Source organism: Oncorhynchus gorbuscha, linkage group LG01 (assembly GCF_021184085.1).
Source record: "Oncorhynchus gorbuscha isolate QuinsamMale2020 ecotype Even-year linkage group LG01, OgorEven_v1.0, whole genome shotgun sequence".
Classification (NCBI taxonomy): domain Eukaryota; kingdom Metazoa; phylum Chordata; class Actinopteri; order Salmoniformes; family Salmonidae; genus Oncorhynchus; species Oncorhynchus gorbuscha.
The window spans coordinates 86799104-86819169 of NC_060173.1; the positions used below are offsets into that span (position 1 = coordinate 86799104).

The following is a 20066-nucleotide window of genomic DNA, read 5'->3' on the forward strand; positions in this document are numbered from 1 at the left end:
AACTAGCAGCTTCATTAAATAGTACCCGCAAAACACCTGTCTCAATGTCAACAGTGAAGCGACGACTCCGGGATGCTGGCCTTCTAGGCAGAGTTGCAAAAAATATATATATTTCTCAGACTGGCCAATAAAAATAAAATATTAAAATGGGCAAAAGAACACAGACACTGGACAGAGGAACTCTGTCTAGAAGGCCAGAATCCCGGAGTCGCCCCTTCACGGTTGATGTTGAGACTGGTGTTTTGCGGGTACTATTTAATGAAGCTCAACAGTTTCCCGAGTGTATCAAGAATGGTCCTCCACCCAAAGGACATCCAGCCAACTTGACACAACTGTGGGAAGCTGGAGTCAACATGGGCCAGAATCTATGTGGAATGCTTTTGACACCTCGTTGAGTCCATGCCCCAATGAATTGAGGCTGGGGGTGCAACTCAATATTAGGAAGGTGAGAGAGAGAGCCTCAAATATCACATTAATTTGTACATATCCACTGTATACATGAAATGGGGCAAAGTTTGTTCCTGTTTTAGCACTGTCTTTGGTCATATTCGTGTGGGTCAAACAAACCTCCCTAATGGTTGGTTGACAGTAGAACATCCCCCAATGCAGGTGATGGCAATATGAAGTTGGTGCAGAGCAAGTGCAGAAACTTGCAGTCGACTGAAGTCAAAACTTCTTGACCTTTAATCTCCCAAGTGGCGCAGCAGTCTAAGGCACTGCATCACAGTGTTAGAAGTGTCAATACAGACCCTGGTTCAATCCTGGGCTGTATCAAAAGTGTGATCGGGAGTCTCATAGGGAGGTGTACAATTGGTCCAACATCATCTGTGTTAGGGGAGGGCGGTCATTAGATACAAATGTATTCTTAACTGACTTGCCTAGTTAAATAAAGGTGAAACAATCACATGATTTTTGTAAAGTTCATGCAGTCAACATCTAGGCACAAATCAAATAATTGTATCCACATAATGCAACACATTTTGGAAGGCTGTGGGTGACCAAACAGTGATACACTTGAACATGCCCATTGACAAACAAAAGTACTGTAAGGGGTCGAAGGGTCAAGGGACTTGAGTGGTCCACTGAGTTGTAAAATCTCGACCAATCACAGCAGGCACTACATCACTCCAGGTGCTTCTTGCAGTGACTGCTATTGCCTAGCGCAGTATATTGTATTGTTTAAATTCTTGCATAGCGCAAGTGATGTGTGGTTATGGAAACTCATCAGACTGAAATGTAATAAAATAAAATAAAATCTATAAAATAAATGTTGACCAGCAAAAGGTATGGGGCTGGATCAAAAACACCTGGGGCTAATGCCCTGGGAGCCCAGACCTAACGACACCAATGAATAATGCCACGTGCATCCACTTAATCCACCTAAACATTACGAAACTTCTATTTCGATCACATAAGCCTCACATAATTCGGCACGATAGACCATACAAAAAAGGTCTTATCTCACGCGAACAGATTTTGGGCGGAGTAAATTGCCTCTTCCTCTCTCGAATAAACCGTTATGTCGCATACAGATTCATTTTCATTGAAATCAGCATGGGGTGAAAGAAATTGCACTACGCAGGCGCAGCATTCTGACGTATGGAGGCAAACAGCTATTCGTATGTGCACCATAACAGAGCAAAAAGAGACCGAGACTGGAGGGAAAGACATATGAAAATAGATTTATAGTAAGGAAAAGAAGAAGAAAAAACACCAAGCGGAACCAGTGAAAATAAGCTCTTCAAGCATTTTCAATTATCAGTTTAGGAAACTTTTATTCGTTGTGAAAAAAGGGACATTCCCGAAAACGATTGCCGCGTTCATGTGCTAGTCGGAACTTGTTAACTGGCTGTATTTCTACATGTGCACGTTCAACCAGGTTGCAAGTCGAACATGTCAGAGTTCCCAGTTCCGACTAACGCGAGAACGCAGCATAAGCAGCAAGAATAGCTGCATCACATTACTCGGTTGCATGGCTGTCCAAAATGACATGAAAATCAAAACAGCCAACTGAAAGACCGCTGCTTTCTCGCGCTCATACAGATGGAGAGACAGAGCGCTCGTGAGCGATGGATGCGTGGATAGAGATGAACATTGGGTAGCGTCGGTAAAGATCCAAGGAAACTGGAAAGTGGACAGTAAATAATTGCAAACGGGGAGCTGTCAAAATAATGGATTTTAGCGTGCTACGGAATCTCATCAGCAGATACGTAAGTAGAGGATCGATCAACGTCGCAATGTTACATTGTATTCCGGTAACATCTGCAGCTAACGTTCTGTTACATATTCGTTACATATTAACTAACATCACAACATTGTTCACTTTTTGAAACACAGACGTGGGTTGTTTAGGCCGGAAAACATGTGATCAAGGGTTTGTCACAGCAAAACGGCAGTGGAAATGGACTCCCGCCAGGCTTCGGTACTTTGTTTTCGAGATGAATTTCGGAAGTGCCAGAAAGGTCCAGATGTATTGGAAGAGTGTGAGGAATTGAGATTAACTTGGCTGGTCGTTTTCTTTCCCAGAGGCCAGAAACAACACACCTGATATAATTGTCTAACCAACTTATTCTTTATGTAAACCAGGTGTGTTGGTGCAGGGCAAGAAAGAAACCCTTCAAATAATTTATCAGTTCAAGAGGCTTTATTGGCATGGGAACATATTTTAACATTGTCAACACAAATTAAACAATATACAAAAGTGAAATAAACTTTCAAAATGAACAGTAACTAGACTAAAGACATTACAAATGTCATATTATGTATATATACACAGTGTTGTAATGATGAGCACATGGCTAAAGTACAAAAGGGAAAATAAATATATAAATATGGGTTGTATTTACAATGGTGTTTGTTCACTGGTTGCCCTTTTCTTGTGGCAACAGGTCACAAATCCTGCTACTGTGATTGCACACTTAGCTATTTCACCCAATAGATATGAGTTGATCAAAATCAGGATTGTTTTAGAATTCTTTGTGGATCTGAGGGAAACATGTGTCTCCAATATGGTCATACATTTGGCAGGAGGTTAGGAAGTGCAGCTCAGTTTCCACCTCGTTTTGTTCTTGAGAGTCAGGTCTGCCTATGGCGGCCTTTGTCAATAGCAAGGCTATGCTCACTGAGTCTGTACAGACAGTAGTCAAAGCTTTCCTTAAGTCAAATCAAATTTTATTTGTCACATACACATGGTTAGCAGATGTTAATGTGAGTGTCGCGAAATGCTTGTACCTCTAGTTCCAACCATGCAGTAATATCTAACAAGTAATCTAACCTAACAATTTCACAATAACTACCTTATATACACAAGTGTAAAGGAATTCATAAGAATATATACATAAAAATATATGAATGAGTGTTGGCCGAACGGCATAGGCAAGATGCAGTAGATGGTACCAACAACGACGAGACGGCCTACAGGGAGGAGGTGAGGGCCCTCGGAGTGTGGTGTCAGGAAAATAACCTCACACTCAACGTCAACAAAACTAAGGAGATGATTGTGGACTTCAGGAAACAGCAGAGGGAACACCCCCCTATCCACATCGATGGAACAGTAGTGGAGAGGGTAGCTAGTTTTAAGTTCCTCGGCATACACATCACAGACAAACTGAATTGGTCCACTCACACTGACAGCGTCGTGAAGAAGGCGCAGCAGCGCCTCTTCAACCTCAGGAGGCTGAAGAAATTTGGCTTGTCACCAAAAGCACTCACAAACTTCTACAGATGCTCAATCGAGAGCATCCTGGCGGGCTGTATCACCGCCTGGTACGGCAACTGCTCCGCCCTCAACCGTAAGGCTCTCCAAAGGGTAGTGAGGTCTGCACAATGCATCACCGGGGGCAAACTACCTGCCCTCCAGGACACCTACACCACCCGATGTTACAGGAAGGCCATAAAGATCATCAAGGACATCAACCACCCGAACCACTGCCTGTTCACCCCGCTATCATCCAGAAGGCGAGGTCAGTACAGGTGCATCAAAGCTGGGACCGAGAGACTGAAAAACAGCTTCTATCTCAAGGCCATCAGACTGTTAAACAGCCACCACTAACATTGAGTGGCTGCTGCCAACACACTGTCATTGACACTGACCCATCTCTAGCCACTTTAATAATGGGAATTGATGGGAAATGATGTAAATATATCACTAGCCACTTTAAACAATGCTACCTTATATAATGTTACTTACCCTACATTATTAATCTCATATGCATATGTATATACTGTACTCTACATCATCGACTGCATCCTTATGTAATACATGTATCACTAGTCACTTTAACTATGCCACTTTGTTTACTTTGTCTACACACTCATCTCATATGTATATACTGTACTCTATACCATCTACTCTATGCTGCTCTGTACCATCACTCATTCATATATCCTTATGTACATATTCTTTATCCCCTTACACTGTGTATAAGACAGTAGTTTTGGAATTGTTAGTTAGATTACTTGTTGGTTATCACTGCATTGTCGGAACTAGAAGCACAAGCATTTCGCTACACTCGCATTAACATCTGCTAACCATGTGTATGTGACAAATAAAATTTGATTTGATTCGATTTGATTTGATGGTATAGAGTACAGTATATACAGTGCCTTGCGAAAGTATTCGGCCCCCTTGAACTTTGCGACCTTTTGCCACATTTCAGGCTTCAAACATAAAGATATAAAACTGTATTTTTTGTGAAGAATCAACAACAAGTGGGACACAATCATGAAGTGGAACGACAGTTATTGGATATTTCAAACCTTTTTAACAAATCAAAAACTGAAAAAAGTTCAAGGAGGCCAAATACTTTCGCAAGGCACTGTACATATGAGATGAGTAATGTAGGGTATGTAAATATTATATAAAGTGGCATTGTTTTAAGTGATTAGTGATACATTTATTACATCAATTTTTCCATTATTAAAGTGGCTAGAGTTGAGTCAGTATGTTGGCAGCAGCCACTCAATGTTAGTGATGGCTGTTTAACAGTCTGATGGCCTTGAGATAGAAGCTGTTTTTCAGTCTCTCGGTCCCCGCTTTCATGCACCTGTACTGACCTCACCTTCTGGATGATAGCGGGGTGAACAGGCACTGGCTCGAGTGGTTGTTGTCCTCTATGATCTTTTTGGCCTTCCTGTGACATCGGGTAGTGTAGGTGTCCTGGGGGGCAGGTAGTTTGCCCCCGGTGATGCATTGTGCAGACCTCACTACCCTCTGGAGAGCCTTATGGTTATGGGTGCAGCAATTGCCGTACCAGGCGGTGATACAGCCTGACAGGATGCTCTCGATTGTGCATCTGTAAAAGTTTGTGAGTGTTTTTGGGTCAAACTGTGAGTCAGTTTGGGTCAGTCACAGTGGTCAGGTATTTCTGCCGCTGTGTACTCTCTGTTTAGGGCCAAATAGCATTCTAGTTTATTCTGTTTTTTTTGTTTTGTTAATTCTTTCCAATATGTCAAGTAATTCTTTTAATTTTCTCATGATTTGGTGATTTGGTTGGGTCTAATTGTGTTGTTGTCTTGGGGCTCAGTGGGATCTGTTTGTGTTTGTGAACAGAGCCCCAGGACCAGCTTACTTAGGGGACTCTTCTCCAGGTTCATCTCTCTGTATAGGTGATTGCTTTTTTATGGAAGGTTTGGGAATCGCTTCCTTTTTAGGTGGTTGTAGAATTTAACAACTCTTTTCTGGATTTTGATAATTAGCGGGTATCGGCCTAATTTTGCTCTGCGTGCATTATTTGGTGTTTTGCGTCATACACAGAGGATATTTTTGCAGAATTCTGCATGCGGTCTCAATTTGGTGTTTGTCCCGTTTTGTGAATTCTTGGTTGGTGAGCAGACATCACAACCACAAAGGGCAATTGGTTCTAGAACCGATTCAATCATTTTTAGCCAGATCCTAATTGGTACTTCAAATGTTATGTTCCTTTTGATGGCATAGAAGGTCCAGGTGTGAGAATCTTTGCAGAAGATCTAGGTGCTGCTGTAGGTCCTCCTTGGTTGGTGACAGGAGCACCAGATCATCAGTAGACATTTGACTTCAGATTCTAGTCGGGTGAGGGTGCTGCAGACTGTTCTAGTGCCCTCACCAATTCGGTGATATATATATGTTGAAGACATATGGCCCTGTGGGAAGACATGTTTTTTTTGCAAATTTTAACCACACACTTGGTGTTTGTGTACATGGATTTTATAATGTCGTATGCTTTTTCCCCAACACAATTTTCCATCAATTTGTATAGCAGACCCTCATGCCAAATTGAGCATGAGAAGACTTTGCCTTTGTTTTGGTTTGTTTGTTGGTCAATTAGGGTGTGCAGGGTGAATACGTGGTCTGTCGTACGATAATTTGGTGAAAAGACAATTTGACATTTGCTCAGTACATTGTTTTACGGATCAAATGTACAAGTCTGCTGTTAATAAAAATGCAGAGGATTTTCCCAAGGTTGTTGTTGGCGCATATCCCACGGTAGTTATTGGGGTCAAATTTGTCTCAACTTTTGTGGTTTAGGGTGATCAGTCCTTGGTTCCAAATATTGGGCAAGATGCCAGAACTAAAGATGATGTTAGTTTTTTTTAGTATAGCCAATTGTAATTTGTTGTCTGTATATTTGATCATTTCATTGAGGATACCATCAACACAACAGTCCTTTTTGGGATGGAGGGTTTTTATTTTGTCCTGTAGTTCATTCAAGGTAATTGGAGAATTAGATTACTTGTTGGTTATCACTGCATTGTCGGAACTAGAAGCATTTGATTTGATTTGAAATCAAGTTGGTCACCAAGAAATAAAACTCAGTTGTATCCCAACTGCTACTTGTCAGTATTCAAAAACCCATTCGCGAGCATCTTATGTCCCACCGTGACCTGTTTTGTAGCATGATTCCTTATGAAACACTGCCAGACAGATGCACACTAGATAGTGAGAAAGTTGTCAAAATCTTAACAGCACTGAAGCACACACGTCGCCACTCGCCGGTGACTTGATAAGATGACTGCAGCCTGGCTGCTCAATGTGCTTGCTAGCTACTACTTGCTAGCTTCATTGACAAACACATAGTTGGAAATTAGCTAGCTAACAAGTGATTTTGGGCACTGATAAACAGTGTGTAGCTTGTGCATTATTTTTTATAGTTTGACAGCTTGCAGATGATGACGTTTTAGACATGTTATTGTTCTCAGGAATCAGTCCTGAGCGCGCAGCCAGACTTTCCTGACTCAGTAGACTATATGCAGTGCACTGAATAGTTTTTCATCCACATTTTTTTACTTGAGATAATACTACACCAAACATCTTAGCTGGATTTAGAATTGCAACACTAAGACCTCAGCATAAACGTCTAAATCTATTACAGATTTCTTGATTTGTATTACAGTTAATTCAGATTATTTTACTGTGTTGTTGCTAAGGTGACTCGGGAGGGACAAACAACTGTACTTGCCAGGGTACAATATACAAACATAACACACCCAAGACAACTCTCGTGTTTAGCTTCAGTCATGGCCGCTAGCATTTCTTAATGAGCAATCCTTAAAACAAGGCCAAATCAGGAAGTGCAGTCACCCTTTTGTGTGTGTGAGAGAGAGGCAGATATCAGGAAGGAAAGTCCAACAGAAAATGACATCAATTTGATGTATAATCAATGGGCTGAACAGGAGCAGAGCTGGAAATGGCTGTGCTGAGTGTTGATGACCATGAGTTACAGTATTACCGGTAAGAGCACTAATGTCACTGTCATTAACACAGTCTGCTATCTGCACAGAAAGGAAGCAGCTCGACGCTAATGAGAGAGGGTAACCGTGATACGAAGCAGGCTGCTGACTTTGTCTCAAATTATAACCTACACAGTACACAACCTTTTTTTAAATGACATTTTCTTACAGAGTTCAAAGATAAAATAGTAATCACATAGTGCATCTACTTCTGACCAGAGAACATGCAGTAGCCTATGCGGTGAACTATAGGGCATAGGGTTTAGACTAGATATTAGAGGTTGTACGATTAATCGGTATGGTCGATTAATTAGGGCCGATTTAAAGTTTTCATAACAATCGGAAATTGGTATTTTTGGGCGCCAATTTTGCTGATAAAAAAAAATATATATATATATACAGTGGGGCAAAAAAGTATTTAGTCAGCCACCAATTGTGCAAGTTCTTCCACTTAAAAAGATGAGAGAGGCCTGTAATTTTCATCATAGGTACACTTCAACTATGACAGACAAAATGAGAAAAGAAATCCAGAAAATCACATTGTAGAATTTTCTATGAATTTATTTGCAAATTATGGTGGAAAATAAGTATTTGGTCACCTACAAACAAGCAAGATTTCTGTCTCTCACAGACCTGTAACTTCTTCTTTAAGAGGCTCCTCTGTCCTCCACTCGTTACCTGTGTTAATGGCACCTGTTTGAACTTGTTATCAGTATAAAAGACACCTGTCCACAACCTCAAACGGTCACACTCCAAACTCCACTATGGCCAAGACCAAAGAGCTGTCAAAGGACACCAGAAACAAAATTGTAGACCTGCACCAGGCTGGGAAGACTGAATCTGCAATAGGTAAGCAGCTTGGTTTGAAGAAATCAACTGTGGGAGCAATTATTAGGAAATGGAAGACATACAAGACCACTGATAATCTCCCTCGATCTGGGGCTAAACGCACGATCTCACCCCGTGGGGTCAAAAGGATCACAAGAACGGTGAGCAAAAATCCCAGAACCACACGGGGGGACCTAGTGAATGATCTGCAGAGAGCTGGGACCAAAGTAACAAAGCCTACCATCAGTAACACACTACGCTGCCAGGTACTCAAAACCTGCAGTGCCACACGTGTCCCCCTGTTTAAGCCAGTATATGTCCAGGCCTGTCTGAAGTTTGCTAGATAGCATTTGGATGATCCAGAAGAAGATTGCACAATTGGTGGCTGTCTAAATACTTTTTTGCCCCAGTGTATATATATATATAGATATAGCCACTTTGTTTACATACTCATCTCATATGTATATACTGTACTCGATACCATCTACTGTATCTTGCCTATGCTGCTCTGTACCATCACTCATTCATATATCTTTATGTACATATTCTTTATCCCCTTACACTGTGTATAAGACAGTAGTTTTGGAATTGTTAGTTAGATTACTTGTTGGTTATTACTGCATTGTCGGAACTAGAAGCACAAGCATTTCGCTACACTCGCATTAACATCTGCTAACCATGTGTATGTGACAAATAAAATTGGATTTGATTTGAGTTTAGGCAGCCTGGCTCATTGCGAACTAATTCGGCAGAATTTCACGTAATTATGACATAACATTGAAGGTTGTGCAATGTAACAGCAATATTTAGACTTAGGGATGCCACCCGTTAGATTAAATATGGAATGGTTCCGTGTTTCACTGAAAGAAAAAAAAAAATGTTTTTGAAATGATAGTTTCCGTATATGACCATATTAATGACCTAAGGCTTGTATTTCTGTGTGGTATGTTATAATTAAGTCTATGATTTGATAGAGCAGTCTGACTGAGCGATGGTAGGCAGCAGCAGGCTCGTAAGCATTCATTCAAACAGCACTTTTTGTGCATTTTGCCAGCAGCTCTTCGCAAGCACAGCGCTGTTTTTGACTTCAAGCCTATCAGCCTAATGGCTGGTGTAACCGATGTGAAATGGCTAGCTAGTTAGCGGGGTGCGCGCTAATAGTGTTTCAAACGTCACTCGCTCTGAGACTTGGAGTAGTTATTCCCCTTGCTCCGCAAGGGCCGCGGCTTTTGTGGAGCGATTGGTAACGCTGCTTCGAGGGTGGCTGTTGTCGTTGTGTTCCTGGTTCGAGCCCAGGTAGGAGCGAGGAGAGGGACGGAAGCTATACTGTTACACTGGCAATACTATAGTGCCTATAAGAACATCCAATAGTCAAAGGTATATGAAATACAAATGGTATAGAGAGAAATATTCCTATAAATACTATATTAACTACAACCAAAAATCTCTTACATTGGAATATTGAAGTCTCATGTTAAAAGGAACCACCAACTTTCATATGTTCTCATGTTCTGAGCAAGGAACTGAAACGTTAGCACTTTTACTTTTCCAACACTTTGTTTTTGCATTATTTAAACCAAATTGAACATGTTTCATTATTTATTTGAGGTTAAATAGATTTTTATTGATGTATTATATTAAGTTAAAATAAGTGTTCATTCAGTATTGTTGTAATTGTCATTATTACAAATAAATAAATAAAAATCGGCATCAGCTTTTTTGGTCCTCCAATAATCGTATCGGTATCGGCGTTGAAAAATCATAATCGGTCCACCTCTACTAAATATGGTCCTAATGAGAGAAGGGAACAGTGATAGGAGGCTGACCTCTCAGGCTCTCTGAACATACAGTGCAACCTCCATTAAAACCTGCCTACACTGGGTGTCTATCTTTGTTTTGTAGAGTGTGTGTATGGACGGCAGCTTGACTGATGCCCTGCTGGGTGTGATGTCAGGGGAAATAAGATTCACTAGTGTGAGGAGGTCACAGAGCTCACCTCTCATCCCTCACTTCATCCCTCACCCTGCCCCCTCTCCCTCTCTTCAGTCTTATATCACCATGGCAACATGAAGTTGAAGTGGTGATCCATCCATCCATTCTTCTCTTAGCTTGTTCTCCTAGGCTACAGGTATACACTCTAGGTAGGTGTTAATAACTTCTTATGGCTGCAGGGGCAGTATTGAGTAGCTTGGATGAAAGGTGCCCAGAGGTGCCCAGAATAAACTGCCTGCTCCTCAGTCCCAGTTGCTAATATATGCATATTATTATTCATATTGGATAGAAAACACTCTGAAGTTTCTAAAACTGTTTGAATGATGTCTGTGAGTATACAGAACTCATATGGCAGGCAAAAACCTGAGAAGAAATCCAAACAGTAAGTGGGAAATCTGAGGTTGGTCGATTTTCAGCCCAGCACCTATTGAATACACAGTGGGGTATTGGTTATGTTGCACTTCCTAAGGCTTTCACTAGATGTCAATCGTCTTTAGAAACTTCTTTGAGGATTCTATTGTGAAGTAGGACAGAATGAGAGAGGAATAAGTCAGAGGTCTGCCAGCAGTCATGCGCTGGTCACGTGCATTTCACATGAGAGGTATCTCCCGTTCCTTTGCCTTTCTGAACACAAAGGAATTCTCCGGTTGGAATATTATTGAAGTTTTATGTTAAAAACATCCTAAAGATTGATTCCATACATCGTTTGACATGTTTCTACGGACAGTAACGGAACTTTTTGACATTTCGTCTGCAACTAGGGAACGCGCTTCATGACTATGGATTTGTTTACCAAACGTGCTAACAAAAATAGCTCTTTGGACATAAATGATGGACATTATCGAACTAAATCAAACATTTAATGTGGAACTGGGATTCCTGGGAGTGCATTCTGATGAAGATCTATAATGAATATGTATAATGCTATTTATGACTAATGTTGACTACCCAAAATGGTGGATATCTTTTTGGCTGCTTTGTTGTCTGAAAGCTGTACTCAGATTATTGCATGGTTTGCTTTTTCCGTTAAAAAAAAAGAAATCTGACACAGCGATTGCATTAAGGAGAAGTTTATCTCTAATTCCATGTGTAACAGTTGTATTTTCATCAACATTTATAATGAGTATTTCTGTAAATAGATGTGGCTCTCTGCACAATCACCGGATATTTTTGGAACTAGTGAACAACGTGCCAATGTATACTGAGATTGTTTTATATAAATATGCACTTTATCAAACAAAACATATATGTATTGTGTAACATGAAGTCCTATGAGTGTCATCTGATGAAGATCATCAAAGTTTAGTGATTAATTTTATCTCTATTTGTGCTTTTTGTGACTCCTCTCTTTGCCTGGAAAAATGGCAGAATTTTTCTGTTACTTGGCGGTGACCTAACAATCCTATTTGAAATCGGACACTTTGGTATGATTAACAACAAAATTACCTTTAAAATGCTATAAGATGCATGAATGTTTGAGGAATTTTAATTATGAGATTTCTGTTGTTTGAATATGGCACTCTGGACTTTCATAGGCTGTTGTCATATCAATCCCGTTAACGGGATTGCAGCCCTAAGAAGATTGAAAGGTCAACTAGAGACTGTACGGCTAGTTGTTTACTATGTCTTGTTAACTTATTGATGTTTTACATTATTGTCATGTAGCAGATGCTCTTACCCAGAGCAACTTACAGGAGCAATTAGGGTTAAATGCCTTGCTCAAGGCCGCATCATCAGATGTTTTTCACGAGGTTGTCTCGGAGATTCAAAACCAGTGAACTTTCGGTTACTGGCCCAATGCTCTTAACGACTTGGCTCCCTGCCACTGTAGTTTTGGGCATTTCCATGTAAAAGGACCCATGAGCACCAACATGATTTTTATAGGAGCATATCAAATTGGGTGTCAAATGAAAGCTAAGAGTCTATATTGTTGGGAAATTAAAGCATAAATACATCAACCATTTTCCATCTTAAAAATGAGGCATAAGTAAAGGCTTTGATTTCTGAATAAACAGATGGAAAAGGGGTCTTAGGAAACATCTACCAGGAAAAAGTTTTAAAAGGTACCAGAAATAGGGTTGCACATTTTGGGGAATATTCAGAGGTGGAAATATATGGGAATTAACGGGAATATATGGGAAATATATGCAAATTAATATTAATACCATTTTTAAATGTAGATGTTTTTTGCATTGGATATATTTACTATATCATATGGAGACGGAAACATAAATCTTTTAACTTATCATAAGTAGACATAATTGCAAAGGATGAAATCCTTCCAATAGAAATCAAAAATACAATTTAGTTATGAATTGAACTTTAATTAAATGAGTTGACTCTTCACATGGGATGATTTCACTGAACAACAAAAGAAAGGGAATATTGAATGATCCCCAATGATCTATCACATCTCCCCAAAACATTTTCAACATAGATCTGTAAAATGATAGTCTATAAATTAAAGCTTTGGTGGTCTTCCTCTCAGGCTTCCATGTCTTCTCTCTGGACCTCCTCAATGTCCACCTCTTGAACATCAGACTAAGGCCTCATCTTCACTGTCACTTTCCAACCTTGTTGAGGATTGCTTGTTGTCAGGCTCAAAAAGCCTCAAATTTGCCCGGATGGCCATCAATTTTTCAACCCTTGCAATGGTCAGCCTGTTGCATGCTTTGGTGTGTGTGTTCCCAAACAAGGACCAGTTGCGCTCTGAGGCGGCTGATGATGGTGGGATTTGGAGGATGATGGAGGCAACAGGGGAAAGAGCCTCAGATCCACAAAGTCCCTTCCACCAGGTGGCTGATGAGTTGTGTTGGCACGACTGCCATATTGCATCTCCATCCCAAAGCCCTTGCTTGGATGTGTACTTCTCCAGACTGCCAAGAACCTTGCCCTCATCACGGCCAAGGTGGCGAGACACGGTAGTGAGTGATGAAACCATAGGCCTTGTTTATCTCTGACCCAGACAGGATGCTCTTGCTAGCATACTTGGGATCCAACATGTATGCTGTGGCGTGTATGGGCTTCAGTCAGAAGTCTTCATGCTCTTTGATGTATTTCAGAACTGCAGTTTCCTCTTCTTGGAGCAACAGTGAAGTGGGCAGGGCAGTACAGATTTCTTCTCTTACATCTGCAAGCAGAGTCTAAACATCAGACAGGATGTCATTGTCTCCCTCAATCCTTGCAATGTCTACTGCTATAGGTTTCAGGAGTTTCAAGCTGTTTACCACTCTCTCCCAAAATATATCATCCAGGAGGATCCTCTTGATGGGGCTGTCCATATCGGCAGACTGATATGGCTATTTCTTGGAGAGAATCTTTCCCCTCCAGGAGACTGTCAAACACGATGACAACACCACCCCAACGGGTGTTGCTGGGCAGAGCGTATCCACTGTTTTCAGTGCCATGATGTCCTAGAGGAGCAGCTTAATGCATGAGCAGCACAGCCAATGGGTGTGATGTGAGGGTAGGACTCCTCCACTCCTCCACCAAGCAGCCTTCATGTTCGCAGCATTGTCTTTCACCAGTGCCAATGCCTTCTATAAGTTTATGAAACATTGCATTGTGCCTTATAATTCTGTTACCATAACTCCACTTATGTGTAAGATATTTTCTAACATCTCTCCCTCATGAGGGAGGACAATACAAGTTAATAGAAGTAACAATTAATGGTAGACCTACCAATTAGTTATTGTGATTTTACTGATGTCAATTTTGTTTACTAATTATCAAGTGATTAAAACTTGGAATTCCATTACAAAATTGGTAACCAAAAAATCTGTAACGGAATTACTGAAGCTGAATTGGCTACAATGGGAAATCATAAAAATCACTCACCACAGTCACCTGCTAGTGTCCTCCCTTCCACTGGCATACTGTTATGTTCAGCTCATAACTGTTTTTTTTCTCTTTCTGGTTTCTGGTGGTCAAACCAAGACAGTTGACTGTGAATCCCAATCACCCCTCCTCGCCCCTACGTGTTGCTGACAAAACGCAGAGGGTGACTTCAGAGTGGCAATTGTGCATATGGCAGAGGTGTGCGTGAACGTGCAAATGGAGGGGCGAGGGGAAGGGAGTGATTTGGGATTCACTCTGTCTGGACAACCCCTCCCTATCTCTCCCTCTTTCCATCTTTCTTTCTTGGCCTTTCTCTCTCTCTCTCTCTCTCTACAGTCATGGCCAAGTTTTGAGAATGACACAAATATTAATTTCCACCATGTTTGCTGCTTCAGTGTATAGATATTTTTGTCAGATGTTACTATGGAATACGGAAGTATATTTACAAGCATTTCAGTGTGTGTCAAAGGCTTTTATTGACAATTACATGAAGTTGATGCAGAGTCAATATTTGCAGTGTTCACCCTTCTTTTTCAAGACCTCTGCAATCCGCCCAGGCATACTGTCAATTAACTTCTGGGCCATTCTTGCATAATCAATGCTTGGAGTTTGTCAGAATTTGTGGGTTTTTGTTTGTCCACCCGCCTCTTGGGGATTGACCACAAGTTCTCAATGGGATTAAGGTCTGGGTAGTTTCCTGGCCATTGACCCAAAATATCGATGTTTTGTTCCCCGAGCCACTTAGTTATCACTTTTGCCTTATGTCAAGTTGCTCCATCACCAAACTGTTCCTGGATGGTTGGAAGAAGTTGCTCTCAGAGGATGTGTTGGTACCATTCTTTATTCATGGCTGTGTTGTAAGGCAAATTCTGAGTGAGCCCACTCCCTTGGCTGAGAAGCAACCCCACATATGAATGGTCTTAGGGTGCTTTACTATTGGCATGACACAGGACTGATGGTAGCGCTCACTTTTTTCCGGATGTCCTAAACAATCGGAAAGGGGATTCATTAGAGAATTATTTTACCCTAGTCCTCAGTAGTCCAATCCCTGTACCTTTTGCAGAATATCAGTCTGTCCCTGATATTTTTCCTGGAGAGAAGTGGCTTCTTTGCTGCCCTTCTTGACACCTGGCCATCCTCCAAAAGTCTTCACCACACTGTGTGTGCAGATGCACTCACTCCTGCCTGCTGCCATTCCTGAGCAAGCTCTGTACTGGTGGTGCCCCGATCCCGCAGCTAAATCAACTTTAAGAGACAGTCCTCGCGATTGCTGGATTTTCGTGGGCGCCCTGAAGCCTTCTTCACAACAATTGAACAGCTCTCCTTGAAGTTCTTGATGATCCGGTAAATGGTTGATTTAGGTGCTGTAACGGCGTTCGTCTGTTGAAAGAAGAGAGTCGGACCGAAATGCAGCGTGTAGGTTACTCATGACTTTAATGAAATAAATCGCTGTACATGAAATAACTGAATACTAAATAAAAAACAACAGAACGGAACGTGAAACTAATTACAGCCTATCTGGTGACTACAACACAGAGACAGGAACAAACACCCACGAAATACAAAGCGAAACTCAGGCTGCCTAAATACGGTTCCCAATCAGAGACAACGATAAGCACCTGACTCTAATTGAGAATCGCCTCAGGCAGCCAAGCCTATACCACACCCCTAATCAGCTGCGATCCCAAATAATACAAACCCCAATACGAAACACAACATATAAACCCATGTCACACCCTGGCCTACCCAAACATATAACAAAAAACACAAAATACAATGACCAAGGCGTGACAGGTGCAATCTTACTGGCAGCAATATCCTTGCCTGTGAAGCCCTTTTTGTGCAAAGCAATCATGACGGCACGTGTTTCCTTGCAGGTAACCATGGTTGACAGAGGAAGAACAATGATTCCATGCACCACCCTCCTTTTGAAGCTTTCAGTCTGTTATTCGAACTCAATCAGCATGACAGAGTGATCTCCAGCCTTGTCCTCGTCAACACTCACACTTGTGAGAATCACTGACATGATGTCAGCTGGTCCTTTTGTGGCAGGGCTGAAATGCAGTGGAAATGTTTTTTTGGGGTTCACTTAATTTGCATGGCAAAGAGGGACTTTGCAATTAATAGCAATTCATCCGATCACTCTCCATAATATTCTGAAGCATATGCAAATTGCCATCATACAAACTGAGGCAGCAGACTTTGTGAAAATTAATATTTGTGTCATTCTCAAAACTTTTGACAATGACTGTAGTTAATGTCATCTCTCCCAGCTCTTACTGACACCTACCCATGAGCCCCATCTCTTTCAATTTACTGTAACCAGCATCCTCATCCACTGAGCTCCGACCGACTCTGGACATCCATGGACATCGAAAGTAGAGGTCGACCGATTAATCGGTTCATAACAATCGGAAATCAGTAATTTTTGATGCTGATTCTTTTATTTATCTTATTTTTTTTTACACCTTTATTTAATCTTTATTTAACTAGGCAAGTCAGTTAAGAACACATTCTTATTTTCAATGACGGCCTAGGAACGGTGGGTAAACCGCCTTGTTTAGGGGCAGATCGACAGATTTTTACCTTGTCAGCTCAGGGATTCAATCTTGCAACCTTACGGTTAACTAGTCCAACACTCTAACCACCTGCCTCATGAGGTGCCTGCCTGTTACGCGAATGAAGTAAGAAGTCAAGGTAAGTTGCTAGCTAGCATTAAACTTAATCAATCATAATCACTAGTTATAACTACACATGGTTGATGATATCACTAGTTTATCTAGCATGTCCTGCGTTGCATATAATCGATGCAGTGCGCATTTGCAAAAAAGGACTGTCGTTGCTCCAACGTGTACCTAACCATAAACATCAATGCCTTTCTTAAAATCAATACACAGAAGTATATATTTTTAAACCTGAATATTTAGCTAAAAGAAATCCAGGTTAGCAGGCAATGTTAAACAGGTGTAATTGTGTCACTTCTCTTGCGTTCATTGCACGCAGAGTCAGGGTATATGCAACAGTTTGGGCCACCTGGCTCATTGCAAACTAATTTGCCAGAATTTTACATAATTATGACATAACATTGAAGGTTGTGCAATGTAACCGGAATATTTAGACTGATGGATGCCACCCGTTAGATAAAATACGTTATTTCACTGAAAGAATAAATGTTTTGTTTTCGAGATGACAGTTTCTGGATTCGACCATATTAATGACCTAAGGCTCATATTTCTCTGTGGTATTATGTTATAATTAAGTCTATGATTTGATAGAGCAGTCTGACTGAGCGATGGTGGGCACCAGCAGGCTCATAAGCATTCATTCAAACAGCACTTTCGTGCGTTTTGCCAGCAGCTCTGCTGTTTATGAAATCAAGCCTATCAACTCCCGAGATTAGGCTGGTGTAACCGATGTGAAATGGCTAGCTAGTTAGTGGGGTGTGCCCTAATAGCTTTTCAAACGTCACTCACTCTGAGACTTGGAGTAGTTGTTCCCCTTGCTCTGCATGGGTAACGCTGCTTCGAGGGTGGCTGTTGTTGATGTGTTCCTGGTTCGAGCCCAGGTAGAAGCGAGGAGAGGGACAGAAGCAATACTGTTACACTGGCAATACTAAAGTGCCTATAAGAACATCCAATCGTCAAAGGTATATGAAATACAAATGGTATAGAGAGTGATAGTCCTTTAATAACTACAACCTAAAACTTCTTACCTGGGAATATTGAAGACTCATGTTAAAAGGAACCACCAGCTTTCATATGTTCTCATGTTCTGAGCAAGGAACTTAAACGTTAGTTTACATGGCATATATTGCACTTTTACTTTCTTTTCCAACACTTTGTTTTTGCATTATTTAAACCAAATTGAGCATGTTTCATTATTTATTTGAGGCTAAATTAATTTTTATTGATGTACTATATTAAGTTAAAATAAGTGTTCATTCAGTAATCGGCCGAGGTACCGATACCGCTTGATGGGCACTTCTTACATATCATACGGTCAAGCTGCTTCCACAACAGCTCAATAGGGTTGCGATCCGGTGACGATGCTGGCTACTCCATTACAGACAGAATACCAGCTGACTGCTTCTTCCCTAAATAGTTCTTACGTAGTTTGGAGCTGTGCTTTGGGCCATTGTCCTGTTGTAGGAGGAAATTGCCTCCAATTAAGCGCCGTCCACAGGGCATGGCGTTGCAAAATGGAGTGATAGCCTTCCTTCTTCAAGATCCCTTCTACCCTGTACAAATCTCAAAATGTACCACCACCAAAGCACAACAATGTCTACACTGTATTTCTGATCAATGATGTCATTTTAAAATGGACCCAAAAAACCAGGACATTTCTAAGTGACCCCAAACCTTTGAATGGTAGTATAGAATAGGTTCCGACTTGGTCCAGTCCAGTCCGTCTGTGGACGTTAACATCAAGGCCGGGGTGGACTGACCAAACAAATGTCAACTACTTTCAAGTATGTTTTCATGGAAAACAAGGACATTTCTAAGTGATTCCAAACTGTTAAACGGTAGTGTACGTTTCACAAGTTTGGATAGTACAGTCAATACAATACTGTGGTACATTAAAGTATTGTACTGTACTACACTGTACTAAACTCGCTTGTACTCTACTGTATTACACTGTACTGAACTCTGTCCTGCTCTGCTCTTCTGTGCTGGTCTGTATTGTACTGTACTGCACTCTACTGTGCTCTGCCCTGTGATGTCCAAACGTGTAAAACATGAGACATTCATATCCATAATTATGCATTTATGTGTAGTACAGATCAGGGAACCATTATGTAAATTTGTTACCGGGTGTAAATCCACTTCAATTACTTTAGTTCAGTAACCAGTGGAGGAGAGGAGTGCAGAAGCTATGTAGAGGCTTGGTTGGGTTTAGTGTGACATTTATTCACTTTACAGCCCCAGGTGCCAGGCTGTGGTCAGGCGTTAGCGGCAGCTAGTGATGAAAGGGAAATTTCAGCTCTGTGTTAGCGCCAATGCTAACCTGGCAGAGGGCTAAAGGCAATCTATTCCTGTCTCTGCTCCCTCTCCCTGGGGCTGAGCCCCTGTGAAGAGAGGGGGTGGTGTAAAACCTAGCTGCCAGTCTTTAGGGGCAGAGTAGTGTATGTGAGGGGGCAGTGTGGGATTAAGTGTTTTATTCATCTAGACTTTACAGTTAAAACAAAGGACTTGATGTTTGCCTCTTTGCAGTTCTGTCCATCTAAGTCATGCCTGGTGTTTATAGCAGGTCTACATTGATATTGATGTTATGTGCTGTTTCCTTTCTGTCTGTTTGCCATTAGTGAGTCTTGTCTCTCATTCCTTCACCTCCTGTAATAGAAATGGACCTCCTTTGATGTAGAAAGAATATCAGGTCCTGTCCTACCTTATACTACACTCGCTCTTTGTAAGGCTCGACTCTTTCTCTCTCCTCTGTTCCTCTCTGGTGGACCCATGCTGTGTTGCCATGACGATTAATGATATATCAGTGGTGGCAGCATGAGTGTGACTGCAGAGAGATCTGACTGCGTGGTGGTATAGCTGCTCAGACAGACAGACATGTCTGAGCGGTGCTGCTCGTCTCTCCCAGTTTTCTACAGAAGACTTTGGCCAACTTTGAGCGTTCCATTTGTCTTTGAGCATTTCATTTTTTGTATTTTTTAAATTTTATTTCACCTTTATTTAACCAGGTAGGCAAGTTGA

At 41.3% G+C, this 20066-nt stretch overlaps 1 protein-coding gene across 6 annotated transcripts in view; it reads left to right on the top strand.

The window, feature by feature from the left end:
- The first annotated feature begins 1629 nt into the window (after nucleotides 1-1629).
- The window catches only part of LOC124044683 (phospholipid-transporting ATPase IH-like), a 266289-nt gene continuing 247852 nt past the window's right edge, over nucleotides 1630-20066 (top strand). For all 6 annotated transcript variants that reach the window (XM_046364138.1, XM_046364140.1, XM_046364141.1 and 3 more), the window contains exon 1: nucleotides 1630-2210. In XM_046364138.1, coding sequence (XP_046220094.1) covers nucleotides 2172-2210 — 39 coding nt within the window. In that variant the 5' untranslated portion in view covers nucleotides 1630-2171. The remainder of the gene's footprint in view (nucleotides 2211-20066) is intronic.